The following is a 23,247-nucleotide window of genomic DNA, read 5'->3' as shown; positions in this document are numbered from 1 at the left end:
CGCGCAGGAAACAGCAGAGGCTAGCTGTCGGGTGGGCTGCGCGGCGATAAGTTGGGGACGTGCTTCCTAGCTCCTTTCTCGTGCACCCTGCGTCCCGTGGGGGCGGCGGAAGGTTTAGTTCAAGGTAGGAAGGGATAGCCAAAGGATTAATGCTGCTCCTCAAATGAAAGAAGTGCTGCCCGCCTTGTTCAGGGCGTCCTGGCGCAGGTGTGTTCCATGGACAGCATTTCCTCAGCTCCCTCTCCATGCCGACATTTAGGGGCAGCCGCCGTCGTCGCGACGCCCCCGGGAGCGACCACCGCTTACCTGAAGGAAGTCCCATCCTTCCTCTAGCTGCCAAGGCAGAGAACTGTTCGTGGACTCTAGCCACTTTCGAATGAGAGCAAGGGACGTTCGGCCTTCAGGTGGATTTCTGCAGTAGCAAGGAGACCCACCGTAATCTGCCTCTAATAGCATTGCATAAAAGGGCATAAAGAAGGAAACATATAAATTAGGGACTAGTTTCCACGACTTGTCAGATTCCAGGTCTCTTGCTAGCTCTTTAAGTTCATTTTAGTCGCAGTATTTAGGGCCATAGGCACTTGCCTCACGGTCAGGTACCCTCTCTCACTTCCTGCTGTTTTAAGGCCCTTGTAAGGGAAGAGAAGAGAAGCCTAGTTAAAGAGGAATCCTAGAACGTCTAGGTGTATTTCAGGGCGTACCTAAAGGCCCAGACCGGAAGACAGCCGGTTAAGTCTCACAAAAGACTTTGTCTCTGACCTGTAGGAGGGAAGCACAGCCTGGTAGAAACGTCCCGCCTACCCCGGGCAACAAAGCCAGGACCGAATATCTCTAGGCCTATTCACAATCGAAAAGAAGCCCATATATAGTATATCTACACCAGGCGGTATTACTAATTGTTCCAATATTACAGCCGATCGCGTCCTCCCTCAAGTTGGACAGCTTGAGGTAGACAGAAGCTTCCGAGGGAGCTGCCTACAGAGAACAACTTCAGAAAAAATTGGATGAGAACAAGAGATACAATGATAGGACCCATCTTAAGACACCCAGGACTTATTCAGTTGGTTTTAGAACGATGTGTAGGCGGTAAGAACTGTAGGGGTAGACCAAGGTACGGACATGACAAGCACATGTAGGATGCAATAGTTACATAGAAACGAAAAGGTTGGCACAGGATAGGGTGGCGTGGAGGGCTGCATCAAACCAGTCTACGGACTGGTGACTCAAACAACAACAACAACAGTAGGCTAAGGCTATTTAAAAAAAAACAACTACCGCTACTACTATGTCGACGACGACGACTTTTACCTAACTTTCGTAACCGACCTTTGGTCTCAAAGCTGCCATTAAGTGAGAGTATGCCTCCTTAAAATAACCTACTGGCTGCGCCGAGAATCGATCACACTATTAGCAGCATAGAACGAAGACGATCGCGTGAACTGACTTCAAATAATAGTATTAAAGTTTGAGGTTACGTCGAATGTAATTACAAAAAGGCTACGCAATTACTTCTTTGACTTACAAGTACAGCGGCATACCTAACCTCAAAAAAGAATAAGGTCAGTAAAGTGCGAAACCGCGAGAATGCTATGTCCCTTTCGACGTGTAAGGAACTTTTTCTTTCTTTCTTTCTTTCTTTCTTTCTTTCTTTCTTTCTTTCTTTCTTTCTCCTGGTCCGAACGACGCCGGGAATTGCAGGAATACGTGTTGGGTTAACACGTTGGACGTTCAATTCTTACTTGCAGATGGAAATCAGGAAGGAAGGATCTAACACAGGGTAGATGCACGGTTAACACAACTTCTCTCGCCATGTGGATTCGGTGTGATTATACGGCTGGATGCCCTTCCTGACTACAACCTTCCTTCCTTCCTTCCTTCCTTCTACTACTACTACTACTACTACTACTACTACTACTACTACTCCTACTACTACTACTCAAGTTTGTGCTGTAAAAGAATACCCTGGGAAGAAAACAGGAGGATTAGGAGTCCTCTTCCCTCAAATATCAATTGAAGTACCGTAATGAGGGGTACCGAGTCATTTACATTCATGGGAGGATATGCGTAAAGGGACCTGATGGTATTTAGGCCAGCTGCGCTAGGGTTACTCTTCGTATGACTAGACCAGACCAGTACCGGTACGGTACCTCAAGATTTTTATTTTTTCTTAATTAGTTTAGGTTATCCAAGCCTAACCTGCAGTATCTTGCACCCGAAATATCTAGCATCTACCCTGTAATGAGAAGATGCAGGCCTCCTTCCCAGTTTTCAAGACTGGTGATGATAAAAGTGTGCGTAATTTAGCTTGAAGTTAGCAGATCCACGATCAGTTTATGCCCCTTTTCTCGGTTCGCTGCAATCATGTCTTAGAACAGGGTCTCCATTCTAGGCCTATCAATTCCTGCGAACTCGTGAAAGCAATCAGGTAATGAAGATGATGATTGTAGTTAATAACATTAAGAAGAGAAGTTGAGGTGTTTGTCTTCAGCAGAAAAGAGGATATAGGACCCGGGTAGCAGTGAAAGGGCGACCGTGTTAGACGCAGGATACCTAACCTCCCTATTCTTTGAATTCTAACCGGTAGTACTAAGGTAAGGAGGAAAAAGTAGGACGTACAGGTACGCAGTGTTCAGGTGCTGGGCAAATGGACGTATTATTGCCGAAGTACGAAAAATCCCTACCGGCCTAACAGGAACTAGTAGTGGTAGGTAGTGAAAAATGTTATTTACTTTACGCCCCACTAACTACTATTTACCGTTTCCGGAGACGCCGCTGAGGCGAAATTTTGTCCCGCAGGAGTTCTTCTATTTTACGTGCCCGTAAATCTACAGGCATGAGGCCGACGTGTTTGGCCATTCAAATACCAAGGGAGTGAACCGGAATCGAACTCGCCAAGTTGAGCTCAGAATGGCCTATTTAAATCCAGGACGGTAACGGTAATGATATGGGGAGTTGAGGTTAGTTCTATGGAATTCATCACTTGCCGAAAGGTCGGTCAGCCGACGTGCAGGCTACTGAAATCGAGCACTTTCCTCACGTCACCTAACCTAAAACGTCACGACACTTTCAACTAACACTTGTCGTCGAAAACGTTACTTTCTCAGTCTTATTAGGAAACCGTCTCATCTTAGGTAGAAATGCAAAGTCCTGGGAGTCAATGCTACGATTTGTCGGAACACGCGCACAAGGGTCACTCTCCTGCACTAGTACATCATCGTTCGTAAGCAAGCTTATGAGAGACGCCCAGTTACCTGCAGAGAATAGCGCACAACAGACTTGCAACTTATTACCGAACGTCGTCGTTATATCAACGGGTCAGCGATAGTATCTTATCTTACCTGAAAGAACATAAAATGAAATCATTTTTCGCCTCTTTGAAGGGCTGCTACATGCGGCGTGCGGTTGCTAGGACACGGCTTTCATTGTTATCACGACAGTGTCGATGACGTTGTTTGGAAACCATCTTCCTCGCGATTTTCTTGGCGGGCAGGGAGATTCGAACCCACGTTCCGCCCTGGCACTGATTACCCTTCTTACCTGTAATCTTACGCGAAATAGGACGTAGTAGAATGAAGAGTTAAGTATCCATGAGGGGCCTCCTACAGACAGGGCGCACTAAGCTGCACTAACCTAAAAGAAAAATAACAGCACACACACACACACACACACACACACACACACACACACACACACACACACACACACACACACACACACTCTCTCTCTCTCTCTCTCTCTCTCTCTCTCTCTCGCATAATAACAATAATAATAATAATAATAATAATAATAATAATAATAATAACAACCATCATCATCATCATCATCATCATCATCATCATCATCATCATCATCAGGTCAGGTCAGGTTAGGCGGGCACCTCGGAGGAAGTTAAGTATCTACAATAAACTTGAATCATGTTGGAAAGTTAAGAACATCTGGTTAGTTTCACATGTAACAAAAATCGATCAATTTCGACATTTGTGCAGCCGTAAGGCTAAAGTTGATGATAAAGGGTTATTTAGAGATCAGAATAGTAGGTAAAAAGGGAATTGAGCCAACGGCACGTGGTGTTCCCAAGCGGTCACCCATCCAAGTACTGACCACGCCCAATGTTGCTTAACTGCGGTGATCGGACGAGAACCGGTGTATTCAACATGGTATGGCCGTTGGCGAGAAAGGAAGTCTTCATAGATGCATGTGTACAGAAGGCAACGGTTATTTATTCTTTGGAGGTGGGCGGGCGCGTTGTCGAGACGAGACTTTGCTCGGAGATCGCGACGGAGGAGCGTACGAGGGCGGTACTGAGCGCGCGCGGCGGGGCGCGGCGGAACCTAACCCGAGTAGTTTTAACCTCACTTCGTCGTAACCTAACCCCAACTCGACCCAGGGCCTACATTCAATCCCAACCAATCTCCTCAAGAAAGAAAAGAAAGAAAGAAAGAAAGAAAGAAAGAAAGAAAGAAAGAAAGAAAGAAAGACCCAGGGCCCCGTGGTAGTAGTAGTAGTAGTAGTTGTTGTTGTTGTTGTTGTTGTTCTTGACGGCGGTGCGATTGTCGTTTCAAGCGGCAAAAGGACTGAATAATCCGTCCGGCTATGATGGTGTTAACGACGACGATTATTATTATTATAATTATTATAATTATTATTATTATTATTATTATTATTATTATTATTATTATTATTATTATTATGAGGTTTTCTAATTTCTTTTGACCTTAAAGTAACAATGCTAACCACTTTGATGTGATGTCCCCCTTTTCACTTGCCTTTGGTTTGCTTAAGGGTAAGAGGCTAACACAACTGCTCTTTTTTTTAAAGGTGTGGTGGCCCTGAAAAGGGCCGTTTCTTAAGAAGGGTGGTTATTCCCTGTAGCTCCTTACTTGGAGCTGGTGTATTTGGTGACTGCTTTGGTGCCCTCGCTGACGGCGTGCTTGGCCAGCTCTCCGGGCAGCAAGAGACGGACGGCAGTCTGGATCTCCCGACTAGTGATGGTGGAGCGCTTGTTGTAGTGGGCCAGACGGGAAGCTTCAGCGGCGATACGTTCGAAGATGTCGTTGACGAAGCTGTTCATGATGCTCATCGCCTTGCTGGAGATGCCAGTATCAGGGTGTACCTGTTTAAGTACTTTGTAGATGTAGATGGCGTAGCTCTCCTTCCTCTTGCGCTTCTTCTTCTTATCTCCCTTGGAGATGTTCTTCTGGGCCTTGCCGGCTTTCTTGGCGGCCTTTCCGCTAGTCTTAGGAGGCATGGTTGTCTCGTGTAGCTACTGAGAATCCAAACGAATGGCTGGGGGCACCTTTTTTTTTTTTTTTTTTTTTTTTTTGTTGATGGCCAGTGGATGGGAGCCCCGGGGCGAAAAATATGCCCCCCTACTCATCTGTTTCCTGGGAATTGCCGATGAGGCGAAAAGTCACTGTTCTCGCTACACTGGCGGGGGAGAAGCAATCTGTCTGATAGGCTGGGAGGCCTATAGTCAGAAAAGAAACCCCCACTTCGCTTTAGTTAACGTGCTCAAAAGGAAAGTTTATATCGGAGCAGTATTGATATCAGAGTGCTTCTTAAGAAACGGCCCTTGACAGGAGAGTAATTTAGAGTAATTTTAGTGGTAGGACGGTTTCAATTTGGAATAGACCGAAAGGTTGGCCGGTTCGAATTTAAAACAGGTCATAGAGGATCCAAGGGCCACGGTACTTCAGGCGAGTACTAGGCTTCTTGGTCCTCATGACCCGTTTTAACAGTAAAATACCAGGGTCCTCTGATTGGTTCGAGAGGATCCTAGCCCTGGTCATCCTCACTATTTTATTTATCTGAGATCTAAGTGTGGGGATACGAAGCTCGGCCCGTATCCTCTTGTTAGATTTCAGATATGGTGCTCTGGTCATCATTCTAAGTGTCTTGTTCTGGAAAGCTTGTAATTTTGAAAGTGGAGTTTTCGCAATATAGCCCCAGGCCTCACAGCCATACAGCAGGATGGGCCTGATACATGCTAGGTAAATATTTCTCTTGATGGAGGTAGAGATATATTTATTGCCTAGCAGAGGTCTCAGTGCTTTCATCCGTGCCGTGGCACGCTGTCTGGCCTGTTCTATATTGTGGCTCCAGGACAAAGTTCTGTCCATTATTAAGCCGAGATATTTAATTTGGTTCGTCCAAGACACGGGGACGTTATTGATAGTGAGGCGGTCAAGGTTAGGCCGGCGCCGGGTGAAAACAATTGCCTGGGTTTTATCTGCATTTATTTTCACCTTGTTCCGGTGACACCACTCCCAGAAGGAATCGATCCATTGCTGTAATCGTCGGACAGCATAGTCATTTCTCTTCATGCCAGTGTAAATGGCTATGTCATCCGCGTACTGCTGGATCTCTACACCTTCCCGTGTAGGAAGATCGTTCACATATAGGCCGTAGAGAGTGGGGCTCAGCACTCCACCCTGTGGGACTCCTGCTCTGAGTACCCGAGGGGTGGATTGCTCCCCTTCACAGGAAATATAAAATTTCCTGTTAGTCAAATATGACTGAATAATTTTGACAAGGTAGTTAGGGACTTTATATAATTCCAAAAGTTTTACGATTAAATTATCGTGCCAGACAGTGTCAAAAGCTTTCTCTACGTCGAAAAATACTGCTGGCACGCTACGGCGCATATTGAACGACCTTGTGACATACTGTGTCAGGCGCAGCACCGCAAGGGGGGCGCTGCGCCTGGACCTGAACCCAAACTGCTCAGGTCGCAGTATGTTGCGGGTGTTTAGGTATCCATTGAGGCGAGAGAGAAGAAGTCTCTCGAAAATCTTAGAGATATGTGATAACAGGGTTATCGGGCGATAATTTTGTGGGAATAATTTATCCTTCCCTGGCTTCGGGAAGACTATCATTTTACCAGTCTTCCAGACGTCAGGGAAGTATCCCAGTTTAATACAGGCCGAAAAGATGGTTGCTAAGAAAATTACTGCCCTGTATGGCAGTGATTTGATTTCCTTGTTCGAAACCCTGTCATCACCGGGAGACTTCTTCTCATTTAAATTTTTAATAACCCTGCGAATCTCGCGAGGCTGGAAGTCAGGTACGTTGAAGTCAGGTGTCCATTGTCTTTCGAAAGCCAAGGCTTTTCTGCGTATCTCACGGGTCCATCGCTCGTCATCGTCATCGTCATCGTTATCTAAATTGTGAGTTACGCACTGGCTTTCAATAGTGTCCGCGAAAGCCTCAGCTTTATCATAGGGGGAGAACACCAGGCCGTGCCGGCCGTGGATGGCACGCCGGGGTTCCTGGGTTCGAGTCAGACCGCGAGTGACACGCCAAAAGTCACGCTCTGACTCGTGTTCTGAAAGATGTCGGCAGAATTCCTCCCATCTTTCAATCTTACGTTCCAGCAAGCGATTGCGGACTTCACGGGCTAGTTCCAGGTATTCCGCCCGGTCAGCTGGGTCCCGGAATCGTTGCCATCTCTTCCTATATCTGTTTTTAATTTGGATCAAATCCTTAAGGAGATCCGGTGTAGTGTCATCCTCAGGACCAGGGCAGTTCTGAGGACGATTATTATTATTATTATGATTGGATTTAGCTGCTCGAATGATGTATTTCCGGGCATTGCAGACCTTGTTATTAAGGTGCGCAATCGCGCGGTCAACATCATTCTCGCTGGTGATCGAAAAGGTTTTCAGATTTTTATTGACATGCCACGTGAATTTGTGGTAGTCAAGGTTTAGTTTAGAGATAGGAAGAGACGGCTCATCGAGCCTAACCCAGGTAAGATTGAAGATGATTGGTTTGTGGTCGGAATTTAGCTCATCAGGGACTAAAAAATCAATAGCCCTGCAGTAATACTTAGTAACTGCGACATCAAGGACATCAGGTAGGCCACCATTATCCGGATAGAAGGTGGGCTCCGTGGGGGCATATACACTGATGTCAGTATCTGTCATATGTTGCTGGAGTATTCTCCCCCTAGGATTTATAGTCCTGGAGTTCCAGTCGGTGTGCTTGGAATTCAAGTCGCCTCCGATGATAGAGGGCGTATGGCTGGGATTATTAAGCAAAATATCTAGCTCCGCCGTATGAAGCGGAGCGCTGGGAGGGAGATAGGCCGCAAAAATACGATAGTGATAATTACTGTGTCTAATCTCGATACCGAGAGACTCAATAACTCCGAGAGGGAGGGGGTCTATGACGTGATGAGTAAGCTTAGACTTAATCAGCACGGCCACGCCCCCGCCCTCTCTGTCAACTCTGTCTTTGCGGTATACCGCAAAGTTTTTAATTTTGAAGGGCATATGAGGTTTCAGCCATGTTTCCCCTAGTAGGAGGATATCGATGTTATGCTCAGAGATGAACGACTCGAGTTCGTATCTCTGAGCAGAAACACCCTTGCAATTCCATGCACAGATTCTGAGGTCCATAGTCAAAACATGACAGCCTCATTAGGGTTCTGAGAAGTACTGCATAACAGCACTTAACAGGACTCCAATTTTGTCAATCATGGTTTCACATGTCCTCAGTTTAGTCATGGTGTCCTTAATAATAGGCAGTAATTTTGAGAAATTAATCTGCCTCACGAGATTCAAAATGTCACCCATGCCCGAAAAGTCGGATATGGGAGACGCTTCCGCTGGGGGTGCAGGGTTCGATGCAGGGGTGGGGGCGGCCTGGGCGCCTCCGGCAGCAGCAGCATAAGTAAAGTTAGGGTCTACTGCCCGGGAGGGGGGGAGGGTCCTCCTTTTCTCAGCTTTGGAGAGCTCCCTGACTACCTTCTGCTCCATAATATTACGAAACAGTTGGCAGCCCCTCCAGGAGGCGGGGTGGTTGCCCTGGCAGTTGGCACACTTAGCTGCTGCCTCCGGCTGTAGGGGGCAGGCAGCAGCTGAGTGGTTTTCACCACATTTCACACATCTCAATGGCATTTTGCAATAATTAGCGGTGTGCCCCCACCGCTGGCATCGGTAACACTGAGAGGGGCCCTCACGGCCCCTGAAGGCCTCTATTTTAACGGCACACCCGCACAGATGTTTTACGGAGAAGATGGTTTCTGAGAATTTTTCCCTCGGGAGGGTGACACTCATGACACTTAGAGGGATCAGCTTTTTGGACGTTGCATCTCGCCTGGTGTATTGATAAACATCCTGGGGCTGATATCCAAGTGCCATGAGTTCCTCGCGAACCCAGTCCACGCTGACTGTGGCAACTATGTTGCGGATAATTACCTTTAAGAGCCTCTTACTCGCCAGCTGGTGAGTATAGAAACTCTTGTTATTCTCTTCAAAATATTGCTTAATGAGCAGGTAATCGTGTTCATTGTCTGCGTGAAATTTCAGAGCGTCCCTGGTATTGATCACTCTGATATTTCCAGTGCAGCGTGTTCGGAGGTAATTGTAGTGGCGCTGATACTCCGATTTATCAGCGACCACAATTGGGGGAACAGTGACCTTTTTTGGGGGCGCGACATCCATGGCCTCGCCCTGGCTTCCTTGGGATGAGCACTGCTCTGTCTCATTAGTGTTAGAGGCCGAACTCGCGACCTCAGCGCGCCTAGCAGGCTGAGAGGAAGCAGTACTGGTTGAGGGGAGGGGGTCAGCTGGCCTAGGCATGAAATCAGCTAGGGTTAGGTTTCCGTCAGTGGGCAACGAAGCCAGGACACTGTAGCTATTAGACGTGGGAACAGAGGGTTTGGGTAGCAGCTTCTTAGCTAATTGATGTTTAAAATAATGCTTCCGAGCCTTTTTGGCCACTGGGTGTTCGCTGCGAACAACCGCGGCTATATGAGCCGGGATCTCCCCTGTTCTGGAATATTCCATGACCACGTCTTTTAATGGAGGAAAGAGTTTAATGGTGGAGGCAGCCTGAGAAGCCGGCAAGCCCTGATTATCACATGCAGTTCGCTTTAGCGTCGCGGAGAGAGGAGGAAAATCGTCTCCACCACCTCCCGGTGGCGGGGATTTAGCCATCATGCAACCACAAGTACTCTACAACAAGGCACACCAACAAGCAAAAACAGCAAGTGATGTAGCACTTACCAGATTATACCAGAGAAGTAGCCAAAAGGATTGGTTTAAGATCCAATTTAGCGCTTCACCTGTATAATACTTGGTACCTTATAAACACAGAAAATAAGCTCACACCAAAGCAACAAGTGGGAGAGTACAGCACTAAGCGTCCGCTGTCACCAGGAGATTGTTCTCGAATGCTGGGGGCACCCGGTTTCAGCGTGTATTTGAAAGAAAACGCCTGTGTCGTACTAGCCAATGGGGGCGAACTAGCTGCAGCCTCATTGGCTGGCTCGCTGGCTCGCGTAACCTGCCAGAGTACAAAACTGGTGGTCACTAGTCGGAAAAATACCCGGCGTGATCCGTATAACTATACCTGACACGACAGGTGCCCACCGAGCGCGCTATTTCTGGTCCTCTTCGGAGTTTGACCCATCCATTCCTCCATCCTCACCTCTCCTCCCCTGACCCCTTACCTGTCAGGTAACCCCGGTGGACCGAGTAGCTGGGACCCTGACAACCCCAGCCATGTCTCACCACGTCTCTGCCAAGGCGCGTCCTCTTGTCCTGGACCCGTCCCTTAACATATTCGGCTCTGAAACGCCCACCCATAAATCTACAGCTTCCAAGTCCCCTCCAGCTTCCGACTCACCCAAACCCAAAAAATCCAAAGACCAATTCCGCAAACCTCTTTTCCAATGTGCCCAGGATCTTGACACCAAATTCCTTCCACTGGTCATTCCTCCTATGCCTGACTTCCTTTCTGCTACTAAATTCCGCAAGCTCGTATCCACAGCTACATCTTCCCTCACCGAGCACATCCAACTTTTGCAGGAACTTGAAAACGGCTATGTCATCATATTCACGGACAGTGATGACAGTTTCCAGGCCCTTTGGAAGCAGCTTGCTCACCACAAGCTGCTCCCATACACTTGCCAACTTGAAGAACAATCTGTGGATGCGAGCACTCAGTCCGATATTACCATCCCTCCCGACCACCACTCTTCCACACTCACCGACACTGCACCACCTACCGAATCCGGAAGTGAGACCCCATCAGTCTCGCAACCGGCCAAGGTCACATACCCCCCTCCACCTACCGAGCCCGTGACTGAACCTGGAAGTGAGACCCCATTAGCCTCACAACCGGCCAAGGTTGCGGACTCCCCACCATCTACCGAATCCGGAAGTGAGACCCCATTAGTCTCACAACCGGACAAGGTATCTACCAACAAATACACTCAAACCGGGAGCAGGCGTAACAAACCTGCTTCCCGGTTGAAACCCACACCAACACCTAACACTCACAGTACACCTACACGCCCCCGCCCCTCCTCCCTCATTACACAGTGCTACAATTGCCTGCAACTGGGCCACTCTGCGGCTTCATGCTCAGAGGCTACCAGGTGCAACAGATGTGGTGGCGCTCACCGCCACACTGCCTGCACCTTACCAAAAACCAAGCCGAGGTGCGCTAACTGCGAAGGCAGTCACGCAGCCTCCTACCCTGGCTGCCCATATCTAAAGCAGGCAATTAAGGCGCACTACAAACACGCACGCCACCTACACACACACCCTTCCACAGCTCCTCAGCCCTTCCTCCGCTCCACCAACACCTCAAACCCAACTCCCACCTACACCCCCGCCCCGCCAAGTCTCGATAATCCTACCCTGCTCAACCTTCTCCTTATCCACCTCCTCACGTCCCTCAACCAGACCCTGCCAAGTCGCCAATTAATCATCAACTAACCCCCCCCTGACCAAGAATACCCAGCACCAAGACGTTTAACTCCTCACCCCGCGTTACTCCATCACCCACTCAGTCTGCCCTAACCTTCCTCCCTTAATTAGGTTAATCCCCAATGCTATTTTATGACAGCAACATTGGGCGTGGTCACCTATTGGATGGGTGACCATCCACCCGATACTGCTCTTCGTTGGCCTCTATCAACTAGAGAACCAACGCCTCTCCCCAACCCCCGCCCTTCTGGGCACCCCCCCAGACCATATTCTGGTCAGTTACGACCCCCCTACAAAACTCCACATTCCACACTACCATTATGCCATTTAACATCCTACTAAGAAATAGCACTCAAGGCCTTTAATTGGTCGACGGGCTAAAAGCATCATTGGTCCCTCGGGACCTCTGATGAGGTGGCTTCAAAATACCATTTGGTGCGAAGCAGACTAGCAGAGCATCATGTCAGGACGAGGCAAGGGAGGAAAAGTTAAGGGCAAGTCCAAAAGCCGTTCCAGCCGTGCAGGCCTGCAGTTTCCTGTCGGGCGTATCCACCGTCTCCTCCGCAAGGGAAACTATGCAGAGCGAGTGGGTGCTGGTGCCCCCGTGTACCTGGCTGCGGTCATGGAGTACCTGGCTGCTGAAGTTCTTGAGTTGGCAGGCAATGCAGCCCGTGACAACAAGAAGACGAGGATCATCCCCCGTCACTTGCAGTTGGCCATACGTAACGATGAGGAGTTAAACAAACTCCTGTCTGGTGTGACCATTGCCCAGGGAGGTGTGCTGCCCAATATTCAGGCAGTGCTCCTGCCCAAGAAGACCGAGAAGAAGGCTTAATTGCCTTAGCCTTGGTTTCCCAGGCAAAAATTTAAAAAACGGCCCTTTTCAGGGCCACCAGCTGGTTAAGGAAAGAGTTGCTTGTCAGGCTTTATTGCTCAGTAGTAAAAGACGTATCAAAAGAGAAAGAGCAGTACAGTACATATAAGTCTCTAATAATAATAATAATAATAATAATAATAATAATAATAATAATAATAATAATAGTGAAACCAAGAAGAAGAAGAAGAAGAACAACAACAACAACAACAACAAAGAGAAGAACTGTGTTTAGTGTCCCTTCAGTAGCAACAGATGCTGGAATTTAGTGTTTAGGACAGAAAATAGCCTAGCCAACTTAAAGATATATTACACAGTTTATTTATTGAAGGAAGGAAGGAAGGAAGGAAGGAAGGAAGGAAGGAAGGAAGGAAGGAAGGAAGGAAGGAAGGTTTCATAAGAAGTACTTTTAATATCATACCAGTTTACGGTATAACCTTCAAAACTGGAGTAGGTTATCAGATTATTTATTTAATTATTTAATTATTTATTTATTTATTTATTTATTTAGAAAGAAGCCATGTGATTAGTTTCCAAATGAAAGAAAGAAAGACAGAAAGAAAGAAAGAAAGAGAGAGAGAGAGAGAGAGAGAGAGAGAGGATCAGATACAGATATCTAGTGTCCATTAAAAATAAACTTCAGACTAGACTTCATTACTAACGTTGAGGGCATATTTTCTTCTCTGCAGGGCTCGAGCAGAAGTGTACAGTACAGTACCTCCTAGGAAGAAGTGCTGCACAAGCAATGCTAGAGGAGTACTGGACACGGGACACTAAGCTCTTTTGAGAGGTAAGTGGTGGCCCTGAAAAGGGCCGTTTTTTTTAAACACTGCATGCCCCCTGCCGGGAGCACGCTCGGAAGAGATCTAACCGCCGAAACCGTAAAGGGTACGTCCCTGTCTCTTGAGGGCGTACACTACGTCCATGGCGGTCACGGTCTTCCTCTTGGCGTGCTCGGTGTATGTTACGGCATCCCGGATGACGTTCTCCAGGAAAACCTTGAGCACGCCACGAGTCTCCTCGTAGATTAGGCCCGAGATACGCTTGACCCCACCTCTGCGGGCGAGACGTCTGATGGCAGGCTTGGTGATGCCCTGGATGTTGTCTCGGAGCACCTTCCTGTGACGCTTGGCGCCTCCTTTGCCGAGTCCCTTTCCTCCCTTGCCTCGTCCGGTCATGGTAGATCAGTACAACAGCGAGTTCAGAGCTCGAATGTGCCAGGCCCCGCTTTTGCCTGTGCTTTTGTTGAACGAGCCTGGCCCCGGTGACGTCGGCAACTGGCTAGCGAATGGCAGCGCTGCAGCAGCACAGGGAGGGGGAAGCGAAGGAATAAAACAAGGCGAGCGGGAGCGAGCTCCTGTTATTCTCCCTGCAGCGTGTCGACAGTGAGTACCGTACGTCATGGCCCGGACGAAGCAGACTGCACGTAAATCCACCGGAGGCAAGGCCCCCCGCAAGCAGCTGGCAACCAAGGCTGCCCGTAAGAGCGCGCCTGCCACGGGTGGAGTGAAGAAGCCTCATCGGTACAGGCCCGGTACCGTGGCCCTCCGTGAGATCAGGCGCTACCAGAAGAGCACCGAGCTGCTCATCCGCAAGCTGCCTTTCCAGCGGCTCGTGAGAGAAATAGCTCAGGACTTCAAGACTGACCTGCGCTTCCAGAGCTCGGCCGTCATGGCCTTGCAGGAGGCCAGCGAAGCCTACCTGGTGGGTCTTTTCGAAGACACCAACTTGTGTGCCATCCATGCCAAGCGTGTCACCATCATGCCAAAGGACATCCAGCTCGCCCGCCGCATCCGAGGGGAGCGTGCCTAAGTCCAGAGCTAGCTTAACGCTGAACCTTTCACCAAACGGCCCTTTTCAGGGCCACCAAAATATCCCAGAAAGAGCAGTCGTAGTCTCTGAGCTAGCACGGGCAGTGAATTAAAATATTCTTTAAAAGGAAATAAATAATAATAATATAAATCTTGATGATGATGATGGTGGTGGTGGTGGTTGTTGTTGTTTCCAGGGGATGATGTGAACCTTCCAAGTGCAAGCGCAGTAGACACAAAACTTAATAATAATAATAATAATAATAATAATAATAATAATAATAATAATAACAACAACGACAAAGTATATACATCTGGATGGCGGTGGGTTTTTTTATTTTATTTTTTATTCCACAGGACGATGCGAAGAGTCCTAGAGTAATCATAGTAAAGAAAATACTGAATAATAAAGGCGATGTTGATAATAATAATAATAATAATAATAATAACAAAGTATATAAATCTTGATGGTGGTTGTTGTGCCAAGGGGATTAAGGAAAACTCCAAGTGCAATAACAGTAAAGAAAATACTAAATAATAATAATAATAATAATAATAATAATAATAATAATAATAATAATAATAATAATAATAAGAGAGTAGTGGGGCACTTGTGCACACTTGCCTCTTTATGAGACAGAGGTAGGAGAGAGGCCAGGGTTCACATTCAAAGACTTCATAGGCTCTTTTAGAAAGAAGGTGATGGCCCTGATAAGGGCCGTTTTTGCAACCTCCGCTCTCGTGAGAGCAAGAGGTGCACGGGTAGTGTAAGAACCTCGAGGGTTCTCACTTCCTTTTTGCAGGTGCCTTTTTAGGCGAGGCCTTGGGCTTAGCGGCCTTTTTAGGCTTAGGTGCCTTAGGTTTCTTAGTGGGCACCTTGGCGGCCTTCTTAGCCTTGGAAGGAGCCTTCTGCTTTGGTTTGGGAGCAGGAGCTGCCTTCTTCTTCTCAGCAGGCTTTTTGGAAATGGCTTTCTTGGCTGCAGCCTTGGCTCCCCCAGCCTTCTTCGCCTTGGGGATGCGCTTCTCCTTGGGGGCGGCGGACCGCTTGACAGGGGCTGCGCTGGCTTTCTCCGGCTTGGCAGCTGAGGCGAGTTTGAAGGAACCTGAAGCTCCCTTCCCCTTGGTCTGGACCAGCTCTCCGGAAGCCACAGCAGATTTCAGGTACTTCTTGATGAATGGGGCCAGCTTCTCAGAGTCCACCTTGTAGTTGGCAGAGATGTACTTCTTGATAGCTTGGAGAGAAGATCCACCTCGCTCCTTGAGGCTCTTGATGGCACTGCCCACCATCTCGGAGGTTTTCGGATGTGCAGGCTTGGTGCGAGGTTTCTTGGATGCGGAAGCCTTGTTCTTCTTGGGCGACGCCTGGGCCGGAGCCGAGGCGGGTGCGGATGCTGCCGATGCTGTTGCAGTGTCAGCCATGGTCACGGTGCGAATGATGTGTTAAATTTTCCCGAATGGCGGAGTGTATCAGGCTACTCGGACCGCGCAGGAAACAGCAGAGGCTAGCTGTCGGGTGGGCTGCGCGGCGATAAGTTGGGGACGTGCTTCCTAGCTCCTTTCTCGTGCACCCTGCGTCCCGTGGGGGCGGCGGAAGGTTTAGTTCAAGGTAGGAAGGGATAGCCAAAGGATTAATGCTGCTCCTCAAATGAAAGAAGTGCTGCCCGCCTTGTTCAGGGCGTCCTGGCGCAGGTGTGTTCCATGGACAGCATTTCCTCAGCTCCCTCTCCATGCCGACATTTAGGGGCAGCCGCCGTCGTCGCGACGCCCCCGGGAGCGACCACCGCTTACCTGAAGGAAGTCCCATCCTTCCTCTAGCTGCCAAGGCAGAGAACTGTTCGTGGACTCTAGCCACTTTCGAATGAGAGCAAGGGACGTTCGGCCTTCAGGTGGATTTCTGCAGTAGCAAGGAGACCCACCGTAATCTGCCTCTAATAGCATTGCATAAAAGGGCATAAAGAAGGAAACATATAAATTAGGGACTAGTTTCCACGACTTGTCAGATTCCAGGTCTCTTGCTAGCTCTTTAAGTTCATTTTAGTCGCAGTATTTAGGGCCATAGGCACTTGCCTCACGGTCAGGTACCCTCTCTCACTTCCTGCTGTTTTAAGGCCCTTGTAAGGGAAGAGAAGAGAAGCCTAGTTAAAGAGGAATCCTAGAACGTCTAGGTGTATTTCAGGGCGTACCTAAAGGCCCAGACCGGAAGACAGCCGGTTAAGTCTCACAAAAGACTTTGTCTCTGACCTGTAGGAGGGAAGCACAGCCTGGTAGAAACGTCCCGCCTACCCCGGGCAACAAAGCCAGGACCGAATATCTCTAGGCCTATTCACAATCGAAAAGAAGCCCATATATAGTATATCTACACCAGGCGGTATTACTAATTGTTCCAATATTACAGCCGATCGCGTCCTCCCTCAAGTTGGACAGCTTGAGGTAGACAGAAGCTTCCGAGGGAGCTGCCTACAGAGAACAACTTCAGAAAAAATTGGATGAGAACAAGAGATACAATGATAGGACCCATCTTAAGACACCCAGGACTTATTCAGTTGGTTTTAGAACGATGTGTAGGCGGTAAGAACTGTAGGGGTAGACCAAGGTACGGACATGACAAGCACATGTAGGATGCAATAGTTACATAGAAACGAAAAGGTTGGCACAGGATAGGGTGGCGTGGAGGGCTGCATCAAACCAGTCTACGGACTGGTGACTCAAACAACAACAACAACAACAGTAGGCTAAGGCTATTTAAAAAAAAACAACTACCGCTACTACTATGTCGACGACGACGACTTTTACCTAACTTTCGTAACCGACCTTTGGTCTCAAAGCTGCCATTAAGTGAGAGTATGCCTCCTTAAAATAACCTACTGGCTGCGCCGAGAATCGATCACACTATTAGCAGCATAGAACGAAGACGATCGCGTGAACTGACTTCAAATAATAGTATTAAAGTTTGAGGTTACGTCGAATGTAATTACAAAAAGGCTACGCAATTACTTCTTTGACTTACAAGTACAGCGGCATACCTAACCTCAAAAAAGAATAAGGTCAGTAAAGTGCGAAACCGCGAGAATGCTATGTCCCTTTCGACGTGTAAGGAACTTTTTCTTTCTTTCTTTCTTTCTTTCTTTCTTTCTTTCTTTCTTTCTTTCTTTCTCCTGGTCCGAACGACGCCGGGAATTGCAGGAATACGTGTTGGGTTAACACGTTGGACGTTCAATTCTTACTTGCAGATGGAAATCAGGAAGGAAGGATCTAACACAGGGTAGATGCACGGTTAACACAACTTCTCTCGCCATGTGGATTCGGTGTGATTATACGGCTGGATGCCCTTCCTGACTACAACCTTCCTTCCTTCCTTCCTTCCTTCCTTCCTTCCTTCCTTCCTTCCTTCCTTCCTTCCTTCCTTCCTTCTACTACTACTACTACTACTACTACTACTACTACTCCTACTACTACTACTCAAGTTTGTGCTGTAAAAGAATACCCTGGGAAGAAAACAGGAGGATTAGGAGTCCTCTTCCCTCAAATATCAATTGAAGTACCGTAATGAGGGGTACCGAGTCATTTACATTCATGGGAGGATATGCGTAAAGGGACCTGATGGTATTTAGGCCAGCTGCGCTAGGGTTACTCTTCGTATGACTAGACCAGACCAGTACCGGTACGGTACCTCAAGATTTTTATTTTTTCTTAATTAGTTTAGGTTATCCAAGCCTAACCTGCAGTATCTTGCACCCGAAATATCTAGCATCTACCCTGTAATGAGAAGATGCAGGCCTCCTTCCCAGTTTTCAAGACTGGTGATGATAAAAGTGTGCGTAATTTAGCTTGAAGTTAGCAGATCCACGATCAGTTTATGCCCCTTTTCTCGGTTCGCTGCAATCATGTCTTAGAACAGGGTCTCCATTCTAGGCCTATCAATTCCTGCGAACTCGTGAAAGCAATCAGGTAATGAAGATGATGATTGTAGTTAATAACATTAAGAAGAGAAGTTGAGGTGTTTGTCTTCAGCAGAAAAGAGGATATAGGACCCGGGTAGCAGTGAAAGGGCGACCGTGTTAGACGCAGGATACCTAACCTCCCTATTCTTTGAATTCTAACCGGTAGTACTAAGGTAAGGAGGAAAAAGTAGGACGTACAGGTACGCAGTGTTCAGGTGCTGGGCAAATGGACGTATTATTGCCGAAGTACGAAAAATCCCTACCGGCCTAACAGGAACTAGTAGTGGTAGGTAGTGAAAAATGTTATTTACTTTACGCCCCACTAACTACTATTTACCGTTTCCGGAGACGCCGCTGAGGCGAAATTTTGTCCCGCAGGAGTTCTTCTATTTTACGTGCCCGTAAATCTACAGGCATGAGGCCGACGTGTTTGGCCATTCAAATACCAAGGGAGTGAACCGGAATCGAACTCGCCAAGTTGAGCTCAGAATGGCCTATTTAAATCCAGGACGGTAACGGTAATGATATGGGGAGTTGAGGTTAGTTCTATGGAATTCATCACTTGCCGAAAGGTCGGTCAGCCGACGTGCAGGCTACTGAAATCGAGCACTTTCCTCACGTCACCTAACCTAAAACGTCACGACACTTTCAACTAACACTTGTCGTCGAAAACGTTACTTTCTCAGTCTTATTAGGAAACCGTCTCATCTTAGGTAGAAATGCAAAGTCCTGGGAGTCAATGCTACGATTTGTCGGAACACGCGCACAAGGGTCACTCTCCTGCACTAGTACATCATCGTTCGTAAGCAAGCTTATGAGAGACGCCCAGTTACCTGCAGAGAATAGCGCACAACAGACTTGCAACTTATTACCGAACGTCGTCGTTATATCAACGGGTCAGCGATAGTATCTTATCTTACCTGAAAGAACATAAAATGAAATCATTTTTCGCCTCTTTGAAGGGCTGCTACATGCGGCGTGCGGTTGCTAGGACACGGCTTTCATTGTTATCACGACAGTGTCGATGACGTTGTTTGGAAACCATCTTCCTCGCGATTTTCTTGGCGGGCAGGGAGATTCGAACCCACGTTCCGCCCTGGCACTGATTACCCTTCTTACCTGTAATCTTACGCGAAATAGGACGTAGTAGAATGAAGAGTTAAGTATCCATGAGGGGCCTCCTACAGACAGGGCGCACTAAGCTGCACTAACCTAAAAGAAAAATAACAGCACACACACACACACACACACACACACACACACACACACACACACACACACACACACACACACTCTCTCTCTCTCTCTCTCTCTCTCTCTCTCTCTCGCATAATAACAATAATAATAATAATAATAATAATAATAATAATAATAATAATAATAATAATAATAACCATCATCATCATCATCATCATCATCATCATCATCAGGTCAGGTCAGGTTAGGCGGGCACCTCGGAGGAAGTTAAGTATCTACAATAAACTTGAATCATGTTGGAAAGTTAAGAACATCTGGTTAGTTTCACATGTAACAAAAATCGATCAATTTCGACATTTGTGCAGCCGTAAGGCTAAAGTTGATGATAAAGGGTTATTTAGAGATCAGAATAGTAGGTAAAAAGGGAATTGAGCCAACGGCACGTGGTGTTCCCAAGCGGTCACCCATCCAAGTACTGACCACGCCCAATGTTGCTTAACTGCGGTGATCGGACGAGAACCGGTGTATTCAACATGGTATGGCCGTTGGCGAGAAAGGAAGTCTTCATAGATGCATGTGTACAGAAGGCAACGGTTATTTATTCTTTGGAGGTGGGCGGGCGCGTTGTCGAGACGAGACTTTGCTCGGAGATCGCGACGGAGGAGCGTACGAGGGCGGTACTGAGCGCGCGCGGCGGGGCGCGGCGGAACCTAACCCGAGTAGTTTTAACCTCACTTCGTCGTAACCTAACCCCAACTCGACCCAGGGCCTACATTCAATCCCAACCAATCTCCTCAAGAAAGAAAAGAAAGAAAGAAAGAAAGAAAGAAAGAAAGAAAGACCCAGGGCCCCGTGGTAGTAGTAGTAGTAGTAGTAGTTGTTGTTGTTGTTGTTGTTCTTGACGGCGGTGCGATTGTCGTTTCAAGCGGCAAAAGGACTGAATAATCCGTCCGGCTATGATGGTGTTAACGACGACGATTATTATTATTATAATTATTATAATTATTATTATTATTATTATTATTATTATTATTATTATTATTATTATTATTATTATTATTATTATTATTATGAGGTTTTCTAATTTCTTTTGACCTTAAAGTAACAATGCTAACCACTTTGATGTGATGTCCCCCTTTTCACTTGCCTTTGGTTTGCTTAAGGGTAAGAGGCTAACACAACTGCTCTTTTTTTTAAAGGTGTGGTGGCCCTGAAAAGGGCCGTTTCTTAAGAAGGGTGGTTATTCCCTGTAGCTCCTTACTTGGAGCTGGTGTATTTGGTGACTGCTTTGGTGCCCTCGCTGACGGCGTGCTTGGCCAGCTCTCCGGGCAGCAAGAGACGGACGGCAGTCTGGATCTCCCGACTAGTGATGGTGGAGCGCTTGTTGTAGTGGGCCAGACGGGAAGCTTCAGCGGCGATACGTTCGAAGATGTCGTTGACGAAGCTGTTCATGATGCTCATCGCCTTGCTGGAGATGCCAGTATCAGGGTGTACCTGTTTAAGTACTTTGTAGATGTAGATGGCGTAGCTCTCCTTCCTCTTGCGCTTCTTCTTCTTATCTCCCTTGGAGATGTTCTTCTGGGCCTTGCCGGCTTTCTTGGCGGCCTTTCCGCTAGTCTTAGGAGGCATGGTTGTCTCGTGTAGCTACTGAGAATCCAAACGAATGGCTGGGGGCACTTTTTTTTTTTTTTTTTTTTTTTTGGTGATGGCCAGTGGATGGGAGCCCCGGGGCGAAAATGATGCCCCCCTACTCATCTGTGTCCGAGGAATTGCCGATGAGGCGAAAAAGTCACTGTTCTCGCTACACTGGTGGGGGAAAAGCAGTCTGTCTGATAGGCTGGGAGGCCTATAGTCAGAAAAGAAACCCCCTCTTCGCTACAGTTTACGTGCTCAAAAGGGAAAATTAAATCGGAGCGGAATTTTTATCAGAGTGCTTCTTAAGAAACGGCCCTTAACAGGAGAGTAATTTAGAGAAAAATTTAGTGGACAGAAGGTTTCAATTTGGAATAGACCGAAAGGTTGGCCGGTTCGAATTTAAAACAGGTCGTAGAGCATCCAAGGGCCACGGTACTTCAGGCGAGTACTAGGCTTCTTGGTCCTCATGACCCGTTTTAGCAGTAAAATACCAGGGTCCTCTGATTGGTTCGAGAGGATCCTAGCCCTGGTCATCCTCACTATTTTATTTATCTGAGATCTAAGTGTGGGGATACGAAGCTCGGCCCGTATCCTCTTGTTAGATTTCAGATATGGTGCTCTGGTCATCATTCTAAGTGTCTTGTTCTGGAAGGCTTGCAATTTTGAAAGTGGAGTTTTCGCAACATAGCCCCAGGCCTCACAGCCATACAGCAGGATGGGCCTGATACATGCTAGGTAAATATTTCTCTTGATGGAGGTAGAGATATATTTATTGCCTAGCAGAGGTCTCAGTGCTTTCATCCGTGCCGTGGCACGCTGTCTGGCCTGTTCTATATTGTGGCTCCAGGACAAAGTTCTGTCCATTATTAGGCCGAGATATTTAATTTGGTTCGTCCAAGACACGGGGACGTTATTGATAGTGAGGCGGTCAAGGTTAGGCCGGCGCCGGGTGAAAACAATTGCCTGCGTTTTATCTGCATTTATTTTCACCTTGTTCCGGTGACACCACTCCCAGAAGGAGTCGATCCATTGCTGTAATCGTCGGACAGCATAGTCATTTCTCTTCATGCCAGTGTAAATGGCTATGTCATCCGCGTACTGCTGGATCTCTACACCTTCCCGTGTAGGAAGATCGTTCACATATAGGCCGTAGAGAGTGGGGCTCAGCACTCCACCCTGTGGGACTCCTGCTCTGAGTACCCGAGGGGTGGATTGCTCCCCTTCACAGGAAACATAAAATTTCCTGTTAGTCAAATATGACTGAATAATTTTGACAAGGTAGCTAGGGACTCTATATAATTCCAAAAGTTTTACAATTAAATTATCGTGCCAGACAGTGTCAAAAGCTTTCTCTACGTCGAAAAATACTGCTGGCACGCTACGGCGCATATTGAACGACCTTGTGACATACTGTGTCAGGCGCAGCACCGCAAGGGGGGCGCTGCGCCTGGACCTGAACCCAAACTGCTCAGGTCGCAGTATGTTGCGGGTGTTTAGGTATCCATTGAGGCGAGAGAGAAGAAGTCTCTCGAAAATCTTAGAGATATGTGATAACAGGGTTATCGGGCGATAATTTTGTGGGAATAATTTATCCTTCCCTGGCTTCGGGAAGACTATCATTTTACCAGTCTTCCAGACGTCAGGGAAGTATCCCAGTTTTACGCAGGCCGAAAAGATGGTTGCTAAGAAAATTACTGCCCTGTATGGCAGTGATTTGATTTCCTTGTTCGAAACCCTGTCATCACCGGGAGACTTCTTCTCGTTTAAATTTTTAATAACCCTGCGAATCTCGCGAGGCTGGAAGTCGGGTACGTTGAAGTCAGGTGTCCATTGTCTTTCGAAAGCCAAGGCTTTTCTGCGTATCTCACGGGTCCGTCGCTCGTCATCGTCGTCGTCATCGTTATCTAAATTGTGAGTTACGCACTGGCTTTCAATAGTGTCCGCGAAAGCCTCAGCTTTATCATAGGGGGAGAACACCAGACCGTGCCGGCCGTGAATGGCACGCCGGGGTTCCTGGGTTCGAGTCAGACCGCGAGTGACACGCCAAAAGTCGCGTTCTGACTCATGTT

At 47.6% G+C, this 23,247-nt stretch overlaps 2 protein-coding genes and 2 non-coding genes across 4 annotated transcripts; all 4 read right to left on the bottom strand.

Moving 5' to 3' along the window:
• Positions 1–4,052: 4,052 nt before the first annotated feature.
• Positions 4,053–4,171, bottom strand: LOC137501342 (5S ribosomal RNA). The gene has a single exon (XR_011018492.1). It is a non-coding gene; the product is annotated as a 5S ribosomal RNA (ribosomal RNA).
• A 705-nt stretch (positions 4,172–4,876) lies between these two features.
• Positions 4,877–5,248, bottom strand: LOC137501240 (histone H2B). The gene has a single exon (XM_068228146.1). The coding sequence runs from the start codon at positions 5,246–5,248 to the stop codon at positions 4,877–4,879; it is 372 nt and encodes a 123-aa protein (XP_068084247.1).
• A 14,726-nt stretch (positions 5,249–19,974) lies between these two features.
• LOC137501331 (5S ribosomal RNA) lies at positions 19,975–20,093 on the bottom strand. The gene has a single exon (XR_011018481.1). It is a non-coding gene; the product is annotated as a 5S ribosomal RNA (ribosomal RNA).
• A 707-nt stretch (positions 20,094–20,800) lies between these two features.
• Positions 20,801–21,172, bottom strand: LOC137501239 (histone H2B). Its single transcript, XM_068228145.1, has one exon. The coding sequence runs from the start codon at positions 21,170–21,172 to the stop codon at positions 20,801–20,803; it is 372 nt and encodes a 123-aa protein (XP_068084246.1).
• Between the last annotated feature and the right edge of the window lie 2,075 nt (positions 21,173–23,247).

The sequence above is a fragment of the Anabrus simplex genome, chromosome 6 (genome assembly GCF_040414725.1).
Source record: "Anabrus simplex isolate iqAnaSimp1 chromosome 6, ASM4041472v1, whole genome shotgun sequence".
Taxonomy (NCBI): Eukaryota; Metazoa; Arthropoda; class Insecta; order Orthoptera; family Tettigoniidae; genus Anabrus; species Anabrus simplex.
The sequence above is the reverse complement of the archived record's forward strand: the minus strand, read 5'-3'. Positions and strand labels throughout refer to the sequence as shown.